Source organism: Mobula hypostoma, chromosome 22, assembly GCF_963921235.1.
Source record: "Mobula hypostoma chromosome 22, sMobHyp1.1, whole genome shotgun sequence".
NCBI classification, from domain to species: Eukaryota; Metazoa; Chordata; class Chondrichthyes; order Myliobatiformes; family Myliobatidae; genus Mobula; species Mobula hypostoma.
In genome coordinates this window covers 18,996,327-19,008,759 of record NC_086118.1, presented here as the reverse complement: position 1 = coordinate 19,008,759, position 12,433 = coordinate 18,996,327, and the positions used below count along the sequence as shown (strand labels likewise).

The 12,433-nt window shown below is 40.4% G+C and overlaps 1 protein-coding gene across 2 annotated transcripts in view; it reads left to right on the top strand.

Annotated features, from left to right (window-relative positions):
• The first annotated feature begins 404 nt into the window (after window positions 1-404).
• LOC134336489 (protein shisa-6-like) overlaps window positions 405-12,433 on the top strand; it is a 562,742-nt gene continuing 550,713 nt past the window's right edge. The window contains exons 1-2 of one of the 2 annotated variants that reach the window (XM_063030757.1): window positions 405-519; window positions 1,208-1,945. In XM_063030757.1, coding sequence (XP_062886827.1) covers window positions 1,386-1,945 — 560 coding nt within the window. In that variant the 5' untranslated portion in view covers window positions 405-519; window positions 1,208-1,385. Of the gene's footprint in view, window positions 520-601; window positions 720-1,207; window positions 1,946-12,433 lie in introns of those variants that run through there. The other variant, XM_063030756.1, reaches the window with a different exon arrangement.

Here is a 12,433-nt window from a genome sequence, read left to right as displayed (position 1 = left end):
CTTTACAAAGTGTTCCATTAGCCCCGACCAGTTCCTCACCAGACAGAGACTTCATTAGATAAGAGCTTGATCGACCAAGGATCGACTTAAGCTTGTTTAGTTATTGATTAGATGCAAACAGGCGCTTAAACTCAACGCCAGCTCCAGAAGTACCCATTCTGAATAACCGGCTGTGCCAGCCTCCACATATATCTCCACATGTGGCAGATATACTGGGGGGACGGCATCCCAGATGCGTTCAGCAGTTGTTTTTTTTTCCTCTCTCTCTCGCTCCCTGAATCTTCCCCTCTGTTTTTGGAAATGATCTCTAAGTAGAAGGCAGGGTCTGATGCAGTGACGTTGGTTGATTGGGGGGAGTAGTGCGTGGGTTGGACTGCTGGGGTGGTGGTGGTGGAGGAGGCGGAGTGGGATCGGCGCTCAGCTTCACTCACTCTCTCTCTCTCTCTCTCTCTCTCGTTTTCTCATCTCGGTGCCAACGTGAGTACCATCAGGAGCGACCGGAGCGAACCGCGCACCGCGGTAAGTGTTGGCATTTTTATTTAATTACAGGAGTATTCGCCGCTGCACTTAATACCAATTCGCGGCAGATCCCAGCGCAGCCCAGTACTCGCTCAGCCAGCGGGGATGTAAATCAAATAAACGGGTTCCCGTCTCCCCTCTTTAAATGATCCGGAGCAGTTGTTGCCGTTCTGTTTGCTGGTCCTCGTCTCAGAGAAACGGTATTTTGCTAGTATGTAATGCATGCTCTCCTGCGAGGCTTGGGTGCGCCGCGCCGTTTTTGTGATATTTAGTATGTAGATAGCGATCTCTCTCCATCAGACACTGCTGTATCAGGCATAAAAAAATCTTATTGCTGCCCCCCTTCTGAACCCCTCCCACTCCCCGCCACCCCTAACCCACAGCCTTGCTCCTATATATCAATAATACCAACCCGGGGTAGTGGAAACAGATCATATCTCTCCCAAGATCTGATGTTCTGAGAGAGACAGAAAAAAATGCTCTCGAAAACTTCCACATCTCGGTGGAACCTAAGGAATTTTCGACCGCGGTCGGGTACTGGGATTTAGTACAAGCCCATCCTGATTCTCTTTATTAAAAATAAGACTTTTTTTTTTGTTTTCTTCTCCTCCGTGGGTAGAGATTACCCAGTTTGCCGCAGTGGAGAGCGCTCCTGTTTGATTTATACTGTGTATATCTATTAAAATAGATACCTCAAGCCGTTTGTTTCCTCGGCGGATTGAAAGAGATGCTTCTGGCGAGCTCATGGGTCACGAGCATGTGGGAGCTGATCGTTAGCGGCGGGATCGGGAAGCAGGGCAGGAGGAGCTAGTTTGTGCTCGGGGAGAGATCGCTGGAGAGAGGACCGCGAAGACAGCAGCAAGGCGATGCAGCACCTGCTTCTCTTCCTCGTCTACATGGACCCACTGAACTTGCTGCTCTGCACAGGGAGGACCCGCAACAACAGGACGCTGGCCTCTCCCCGGCGTCAAGGGGGCTACACTTCCAAGGTGCAACAGATCAACACCACCGTGGTGGTGCCGGTTCTCCAGATCAACAGGATGAAGCCTTTGGTACTGCAGCACTCCGAGAAATGCCGGGGTCATTACGACGTGGCGGGTCAGTGGGACCCCGATTTCGAATGCAACAGGACTTCCTACAATTACTGCTGCGGAACCTGCTACATGCGCTACTGCTGCCAAGACAAAAACTACCGCCTGGAGCAAAACAGCTGCAAAAACTACGTGACACCCAAAGTGGAAATCCAAGTCACCACCGACCCAGATCGGGACGAACTGGAGAACGTGTACGATCCCAGCAAGGACAAGACCAACAGCACGGTGTACATCAGCTGCGGGGTAGTCGCCTTTGTAATTATTGCTGGTGTTTTTGCCAAAGTTGCATACGATAAAGCGACCCGACCTCCTCGTGAAATGAACGTGTCTAGGTAAGATCACGCTTTTGGTTTTTGATTGAGAATATGTGTGTGTGTGTGTGTGTGTGTGTGTGTGTGTGTGTTGTGTCTTCCAAACGTCCACAAATTCCAGGTAGTTCTTCATTATAACTTCTTCGTCAAAGATTCTCAAAGGAACATCGCCATCATTATAAACTTATCACGGAGATGTGTTAATGTCATTAATATAGAGGAAAATAAAGCATAAAACTGACAAAGAATGCAAAAGGAATATGGGTGATGACCTCAGGAAAAGTCTGGAATATCATCTCTCAGCCTAGATATTGATATGGAATAACAAAAAGTACCTCAAGTGAGACAAAGTTTGAGAGACCTCTAGGAACGAATTTAGATTTTGGAGCGGTGGGTTACAGATAACAAGTTTTCTAACCCAAATTGAAGAGGCACAGCGCAAAAAATCAAAATTCTGCACTACAATCAAACAAGGTATCCACCAATTTATTTTAAAGTGCTGGGAGAAGAATTTTAAAAATTATTTGAAATATTGTTAAAAAGGTGACCAAGTGATTTTTTTCAATTCACTTGTCAACAGATCCAGTTTGAAATTGGTTTTGTAGTATATAGCCAGTAAATTGGATCTGTAGTATGTTACTGAGTATGGTAGAATATATTGACATTGGGATCTCGTTATATAAATGAAGCTTATTTAGAATAAACCTTAGATTAAAATTATCTCTGCCATTAAAAAGTGGTAAGGTCTGGAAATGGGCATTTGTAAAAGAATTGCAGCATAATGCTTAGTTCTATGTGAAAATTAAGTAACATTCAGAAAAAAAGGACAGACACTGTCTTGTGTTGACTCTTGGCATATTACCTAAATTATCAGCTGTTCAAGCAAATCTTATTGCTTAGAATCATGGGTGACGGTTAAAGCCCAAAACTAAAGGTAAAGTTTGGGATCATCAGCATCCACTTTCAAAGTGATAGATTTTTTTCTATATTTTTGTAATTTCTTCTCAGTTACAAAAGAGAATTATTCCTTTAGAAAGCAACATGAAACTGTGCAGGCAATAATATGTCTATTATTATTACTCCTGATGGAGATTTTCTATGTAAAATAACAATACATTTTTTGGTTTTCTATCTTTCAAATTATACAGTATCAGAGAACATCCTGTACATTGAACAGTGTGCAGTTATTGTGTAAAGGGACCTTTATTTCTTTTGCATTGCTTTTAATTTCATCTGCCCATTTTCTGATATAAAACTTACTGCACAAATATCTGCTTGTACTGTGGAGTTAATTCCACATTACCACATTGTCATTGATGATATCAGATGTGCACCTTTGTTAAATCTACTGAGCACATTGGGCAGAGATGTGTGCTTGCCTTTGGTATATTGAATCCCTACATGGACTGTGTACTACTCTAAGCTTATCTTGAGCCCTTTTACAAAGCTACAAGCAGTATAATGGACAATCTTATGGTTCAATATTTTCAATGCAGGAAATCAAAATCTGATACTCCTCTTCCCATTTAACCGACATCAAAATAACAGATACCTGCTCAATCAAGCACACTCAAAAACTATTTTTTTTTGCAAGGTGCTGGCAGAAGAATAACTTATGGCTGCTATGTGTAATGACACACTTCACAAGCTCTGGCTCAAAACTAAGAGTTGTTGTATAACTATTAATCACATCATCATTATCTCTGGGCTGATTGCCATTCTTCCATTTATTTTTCCAACATTCACAAACTTCACACATCAGCAGCTGAAGATGGAGAAAGTGTGAGAAGTCAAATGACACCAGCTGTAATAATCTTGTATTTTCATAATGAATGGAGTATGCTAGCAGAGATATGAAGCGGTAATTGCATCATAGAATTATGTTACAATTACAATGTGTTTGAGTTTTGCTCTCTGAGTTACGGTACGATTAAAGACTGTTGGTTTCATTGAGCAAGGCACAAAATTCTGAAGGAAATCAGCAAATCAAGGAGCATCTATGGAGAAGAATAAACAGTCAAAGCTTTGTGTAGAGACCCTTAAACTGGACACTTTCAACCCCTCTGTAGATTCTGCCCGACTTTGCTGAGTTCCTCCAGAATGTTGCTCAAGATTTCCAACATCTGCAGAATCTCTTGTATTCTTGCTTTCATTAATGCTTTATATCTTACTATCAGCCATTCCTTGATTTGCATGTAAGAAGACAACATCTTTGTACCAGTGGATTGTAAGTATTTTGCGTAACCAAAGTGTGGGGCAAAAATGAATTAAATGGATATTGCAGCAACCAACCATCTCACAAAACAGTAGGCATCGCCTCATGTTTTCAATGAATTCCTGCAAAGCGTATTCATATGTGTGTAAGGGCTTTATTTATTAAAGATGATATTTAAAAATAATATGTCAATTGATCAGTTCTAGGAATGTTGTCAATGGGAGCATTCACTCAATAATCTTTAAGCATGGATGCTAGATTTTTCAGTTAAGTTCAAAATATTTTCAATTAAAAGCCATACTTAATAAATTACTTCAAGAGCTTCTTATTTCTATGCATGTCTGGTAGATTTTCTGTAATGAGATAAGTGAGTATTTTTAAAATAAATTAGAAAAAAATGGTGTATGAGGTGTGACAGTCTTAAATTATGAAGTTCTATTTTATTGTATATAAAATTAATTTCTAAATTGAACCACTCATCCTTCTTCTGTATTATCTAAATGATAGATGCATAACATAACCAAGCATGCTGCCAGTGTAGGTACGGTGCCTAAGCCATTGGAAATCATACTGTGCAGTCAGTGCAGTATGCGGTAGTGTCCAGTACATTGGAAATCCATGTTTATTGACAGCATAGTATACAACATTCAATGCATGAATTGTCCTAATATACTCTTTAGTGCTCTGTACAATGCTATAAAAGATCAGAACATTTGGTAGGCTCTAGAATGCCATTGCAAAAGGACTCACATTTTTGATCTACTGTCAAGGCAATGCATGATTTCAGAAATTGTAGGAATCTTGATTTACTTTCAGTGTAACAAGTAACTCCTCAATGTTTGGAAAATTGATTCATACATAGAGAAGTATAAAGTGCCCAAAGAATCATTGCGAACTATTAGATTGATAAACAATATCCGAAGTACTAAGATTCATAGTACATAGTCAGGAAGCATTTGGTTTTCTGGTCCAAGGTCAAAATGGTCTACAAAACCTAAAGCATTGCAAATCCAGGCAAATTGTTGATATGGTGTACAATGCACAAAGCATGCAAATTACTAAAATAACTTCAAGTGAAGCTTTAATGAGCATTGTATACTGCCAGTGTGGTGTAAAATGGATGCATAAAATTCTAACAGTGTGAACTATTCTTACTGAATACAATATATAATGACAACTGCATTGGTTCACTGTCAGTGTAGTGCACATAGCTTCAATGATTAAGAAAATGTTTGTTCAGTTCGAGGCAGACAGCAGTCATAGAGCACAGAAATGGGCAATTTGATCCGCCATGATCATATCGATCTTTTTGTTTAACAACACGAATACTGTCACTAGCTCTGCTGGCACCCTGTTTGAGATACTGACCGCTTTCTGTATCATGAAACATATTCCTCAGATCCCCTTTAGAACTCCATTCTCTCAATAAGGCAATGCACTCTTCTTTTTGATGCTCTTATCATGAGAAGGAAAGATTCTCACTATCCCATCTATCTATGCCTCTCATAATCTTATACCTTTCTGTCCAGTCATCTGAGCCTTCTAAATTCCAGGGAAAACAATCCCAGTCTGTCCAATCTCTCCACATTGCTATCGTCCTCTGATTCAGGCAACGTTCTGCAAACCTTCTCTGCACTCTCTCCAGCACAACCACATTCGTTCTATTGTTTGGTGATTAGAAGTACACTCAAACCTTCATTTTTGGACTCAGAAGTGTTCATAACATCGCAACTGTTATACTCTACGCTCTGGTCTATGGCCGCACACATCCCTTATGCTTTCTTCACCACCCTATTGTTCTGTGTTACCATTTTTAGGAAATGGTGGGCTTGCATCTGGAGGTGTCTCTGTTCATTCTCATAGCTCGTTGCCCGAACATTTATTGCATTATTTCCTGCTAACAACTTTCCTCACCTCCAATACCTCCCATTTATATGTCATCTGCAGGTGCACTAAAATATTGGTGGGGAGTGGGGAGTGGTGCTCAGTAAATCAGGCAACATCTATAAAAAGAAATAGTTAACATTTCAGATCATTGCTGTGTAGCTACCAACTAACTAACCCTCAGAATATGTGTATTTCTATACACTTGTCAATTCTAATGCAAAGAATCATGCTGAACAAAATGCTTATGGCAGGCTTGACAAATAATTTTATATTTTTGATGTGGTAAAGACCTTTTAATATCAGTTGTATGATTGTATAATTATTGATTTTGGTAGATTCCGATGTGAAAATCTAATTTACAGAATAATGGCAAATTCAACAGATTAAAATGATGTTGAGAACGTTGATAAGCAGGGACTGAATGAAGCGCAGTAATAATTTAATGAGTAAAGGTCACTGAAATTATTAAAGATCCCTGTGGACTGGATTGTTAGTCTCAAAGTGGAATATGAGTTGAGGGAAGTAATCAGATAATTAAAATTAGAACAAATTGCCCAATACATAAATGTACAAACCAAATCAATAAATCTGCATGCTAATCAACTTTGGGTTTCCTGTCACCCCCACGCAGCATACTGTCCTTTGAGCTTCCAGCAAAGGAACCTGATCGAGCCTCTGCTCTGTGAAGTAGTACTGCTAAGTCATTCCAATGCCTGAAACGTCTACAAAATACACTCGCTATTCAGAGTTATCAACCCTTTAACCATCAATTAGCCAGGCCAATATTCTAGCACAAGTGACTGGCAGGTCACACTTAAGCATAGATACTTGGCACTAAAGAACTGGTGAAAAGATCAGTTTTATATGGTATGGAATAATTGTGGAAGACTGTAACTCAATTTATGGCGGGGAGGGAACGTCGACTCAGACCATGAGAGGCCTGCGTCGGGAATTTTCATGCCTTACAAGGCACAGATTGGAAGTCTGTGTGGGGCGCCACTCCTCGCACAGACTAGAGCAATGTGTGGTTAAGTGCCTTGCTCAAGGGCACAAACACGCTGCCACAGCTGAGGCTTGAACTAGTGACCTTCAGATCACTAGACGAACACCTTAACCACTTGGCCACGTGTCCAACTTCTGTAACTGTGCTAAGTTATGAAGCTCTCTACAGTTGCAGTTCCATTCCCAATCTCTGTTAATTTGTCAGAGCCTCAGTTGGGAAACTATAAGTGCAAAAATGCTCTGTGCCAAGAAAAGAGAATTCAAAAAGTCATTCTGTTCAAAGCCACGAATTCAAAGTCCAGTTTATTGTCATGTGCATAAGTTCATGCATACACAGGTGCAAAGGAAAACTTACTTAATGAGGTCTGTGGGAAAATGCATATTTAGATAGATCTTTATTGATCCCAGAGGAAATTACAGTGTCACAGTAGCATTCCTAGTGCACAGATATACAAATATTAAAAGAGAAGTAAGAAACAATAAAAAATAAGTCACCTCAAACAGTCTAACAGGAAGGGATCATCACTTCCTCAGCTATAAGTTGACTCATTATAGAACCTAATAGCCAAAGGTAAGAATTACTTTGCTCTGTGGAGCAGTGCAGTTGTCTTATTCTATTGCCCCAGCACATCACCAAATAGAAGATTGTACTGGCAACAACAGACTGGTAGAACATGTGAAGGAGAGGCCTACATACTCTAAAGGACCTCAGTCTCCTCAAGGAATAGAGGTGACTCTGGCCCATCTTTTACACAGCCTCTGTGTTGGCACTCCACTCAAGTCTGTCATTCAGGTGCACCCTCAGGTATTTGTAGATCCTCACCACATTCGCATCCTCACCATCAATAGTAATAGGGAGCAGTGCAGGCTTAGCCTTCCTAAAGTCCATCACCATCCCCTTTGTCTTACAGATGATGAACTGCAGATGATTCAGCTTGCACCATTTGACAAAGTCCTCCACCAGGGCCCTGTATTCATCCTTCTCTCCTCCCTTTATACACACAGCTATTGCTGAGTCATCAGAGAATTTCTGCAGATGACATGACTCAGTGTCGTGTCTAAAGTCTGAGTATACAGAGTAAACAAGAATGGAGCCAATACAGTCCCCTGTGGGGTCCCAGTGCTGCTTATAGTCATTTCTGACATACAGCTCTGAAGCTGCACTAACTGTGGTCTGCCTGTAGGTAGTCCATTATCCAGGATACAATGGAAGTGCTAATCTGCATTGAATGGAGCTTTTCCCCCATTAATGAGGCTGTATGGTATTGAAGGCACCTGAGAAATCAAAAAGCATGACCCTTACAGTGCTTCCCTGCTTAACCGAATGGTAGTAGACTATTCAGCAGGTCAGTGACAGCATCCTCGACTCCAATGTGTCCCTGGTTGGCAAACTGCAGGGGATCGAGGGCTGATCTAACCAGGGGTCAGAGGTGAGCCAGGACCAGCCTCTCTCGGGTCTTCATGATGTGTGAGGTCAGAGCCACTGGACGGTAGCCAGTCAAGACTTTTGCTTGGCCCTTCTTGGGTACTGGGACCCTTTCCAAGCTCCAACTCAGACTGGAAATGCACTGGAGAACTCCACATGGCTGCTCAGCACACGTCTTCAGGACAATCCAGTCCCAATGCTTTGTTGTATCTGAGTTTCTCCCAGAGCCCCTTTTATTTAGAGATAAGAAGGAAAAAATGTTGAAAATACTCAGCAAGTTAGGCAGCACATATGAAGAGAAAATAAATTAGAACTTCAGAATTTCAGGTTCATAACCTCTCATCAGAAATGGCAAAAGTTAAAAATCAGATATCTTTTAAGTAAGACATAGCTGCAGTGCATGATAGTTGACTAACTCTTAGCACAGATTACCCATCATCACACATCATTTCTTTCTTGAAGCAAGAACTGGAGATTCGGAACCTTTTTATATACTTCATCTGTTTCATTTGGGACATGCAGCAGATATGCTGACCGGCCAATCCGCAGCTCCCAAAATAATCCCACAAAGACAGCAAACGCTGAAACTTCAGAGTGGGTTAGGGACAGGCTTTTTTTTTTGGTTGCAAGGAATTTATAAAGATAGAAAGGCGCAAAGCATTAAATGAGGACATTTAATCACAGTGGTGAGAACTGTACATCTAACGCGCCTTCCACTGACTCTTTCGGTTTTCATTTTTTTCCCCACTTTATTCCTGTCTAACCATTCCCTGCGCCAATCAGTTATTTTGAGATGACAGTGCGTTATCCTTATGTGTTTTATTATTTAGTTTTTATTCAGTTAGGTGTTTGATTTTGTAACGAGTAAATATAGCTTTTTATAATTGGATTAAGCAGGTTCTGTAGAATCATTGATCTGTGAAAAGCCATGTCCATAACTCAAGACATTGGATGAACTAACTGTCAGCCACACCAGACTGAAGGGAAGCATACCCAACTCAGCACAGGGAATGTTAACTTTTGAGCTCCGTTCAACTTATTTTTGGTTTTCAATTCTTCATTTTGGAGATTGACATCTATCAAACTGCCAGACTATAAAACCCACCTGATATCGGAGGGACATCAACAGCAAGCAATATTGCTTTTTTTTAAATAATAGAAATGAAAAATCAATCATTTTAATTTAAACATAAAATACATATAAATTTTCAGACATTTAAAATTTTTAATGAACTTTTCTATATACTTCATGGAGTTTGAAGTTTTGTATCACACTGAGAATTGTTTTTTTCTTCAACCAATATTGCATATAACTCCATATGTCAGGGAGGTTTGTTTTTTTTGAACAATCAAGCAGTATATTTGCACAAGATATTGATCCGTAATGTTGCACAGAAGGATAAAAAGGAGGAGGAATGTAATTGAAGGTTGAAAAACAATTGTAGGTTTGAGAAAATTTGATAAGAATGGGAAAATATAATAGTAATATATAGCTCTGAACAAGCCTCAAGTTAAACCTATAAGCAGATGGGGCTCCTTCTGTAGGATGTTGATTTATCATAGCAAAGTTATCCATGTGGCATATAACACAATCTTTGCTCCTTTAATACGTGCATTTATCCAATCATAGAACCTCCTGTTAGTATTTACCATTCTTTAAGGTTGCTGAAAATTACACAGTGCAAATATAATTCAAGCACAATTCGAGGATTTTAACTTTGTTTGTCTGAGGCATTGGGAACTGAGGTACTGGGAACCGTTTGCACTTATTGTAAACAGAGATAGGTTGCATGTAATCTTTCAATCTAAGTTATTACTAGCTAGGATTAAGGCTGTTAAAGAGGACTGTGCTGCTGGCTCTAGTGGAATTCAGCTGAAGACCAACAAATAAGTGGGGAATGGCTTTTGCAATCCCTGTTCACATATATAGAGGCGAGTGGTATAGTTTTATTGTTTGGACGTCAGAAAGTATTGAGGAAATTGTCATTAAAATTAGATTCGTGAAATTAAAGGATGAGTTGCTTGACACGGCTGAAAAGAATTTTCTAGAAAGGATCATGATTAATACATTCCATTGATAACTTGGCTGAGAAGAAATTTTTGGAGACTCTTAGCATGGCCTCTAGAAAATGTTTGCGAGGGTATTTGGGGAAGTAACAAAATTGTTAGAGGATAAATGCCTCTGCATTCCCAGATGAAGCTCACTGATGAAAAGCAACAAGATTGAGTTTTGCGGGACTTGCAGGCCAATTTTATATTGGTAAGGAATATCTTAGAGATGGTACTTGCTAATAGTCTTAGCCCTTGTATTAATCTATAGGAGTAAACATTTGTTGCCTATTTAATATTTGAGTAATATTATAAATATAGTGTTTGATTAAGCATTCTTGTTCATTTAAATAATTCATTACGGGTTATGTGTATAAATATGTGATTGCATACACCATCATGCTACCACACGATATGCTGCACCTTGCTTAAAGTAAACATGAAGTTAGAACCATATTCCCGGTCTCCTAGGTCTTCCTTTGAATTAGTTTAATGTTTTGAAGTTACAAGATATAACATTTACAATGAGGTATATTTAAAATAAGCCTGAGATGGCTATCAACCTGTTGAAGTGCAGTAAGACGTTTGAACTGAAATGAAAACAGCGAGGAATGCTTGTAAAATACACAGCCTGCCATATGCAGAAACTGTTGAATTTTTAAAAAATCAATAAATGGAAGAATTTGTGGGTTCAGAAAGTGTGAGTGCCTGCTGGTAGTATTACTTATAAAAAGCACAAGTGGCTGGCTACATCAGAAAGATTGACACATTTGATTTCACAGCAGATAACTTGATTTTATATATTAAGCAAATGGAACAGTATTTTGAAGCAAATGAATTAGCCAATGAGAAATGTGTACAAAATTTGCTAAGTGCATTGGGTTTAAATGAATTTAGTTTGCTTCCAATTTTAACTGCTCCAACCAAACCTGCAGAAATGAGCTTTGCAGGAACATTTAGAACCAAAACCATTGTTGATTGCAAAGTGCTTTGGGTTTCATAAGCAGAATCAAAAGGAAGGGGAGTCCATTTCAGTGTACGCAGTTGAATTGAAGGAGTTGGCTGAGTATTTTCAGTTCAATGATGGACATAATGATGCACTGAGAAGTAACTCAATTTGTACTCTCTGGCTATCCATCCCATAGGATGATGATGGTTCTTTTCAGTCAGTTAGTGGGATTTGATATGTGCATCCTGGAGTGGCTATACAGGCCGATCATTGACAGGCGCTGCTTGCCACATACTTTGCGGGTGAGGCCTGGAGGGGCAGCAGGGGCAGAAGCTCTGTTGCGGCGTTTCCTGTGCCTTTCCTCTGTTGCTTCGTTGAGCTTGTTCTCATCAGCGTCCACACCTTTTCTGATGGTGCCCCTCCACTGTGAGCGATCTTGAGCCAGATCCTCCCATGTTGATGGGGCAATGTCAGCTTTCTTGAGGCTCCTGTGCAGAACATCCTTGTACCATAGTCACTGGCCTTTTCGTTTTCGGGTACCACTGGACAGTTGGCCGTACAAGATGCCCTTGGCAGTCTTCCGTCAGGCATTCTGACAACATATCCTGCCTGGTGCAGTTGGCCTGACATCACCAAGGTTGAAACTGTTCGCATTCCGGCTCGAGGGAGGACCTCGGTATTGGAGACCTTGTCTTGCCAGGTGATCTTCATCAGAGAACGTAGGTGACGCTGCTGCAGTTGGTCAAGCTGGCATAAGTGTCTCTGATATGTCTCACATCCGTATAACAAGGTTGATATGACAATGGCCCTGTATATCTTGCACTTGGTGGCCAACCTGATGTTCTATGACCAAACTCGATCTTTCAGCTGACCAAAGGCAAAGCAGGCTTTTCTGGTTCTTGACTCAATCTCTACATCCAAAGAAGCTGAGGATGTTATTATGCTGTCCAGGTAGCAAAACTTGTTGACAGCATTGTGACG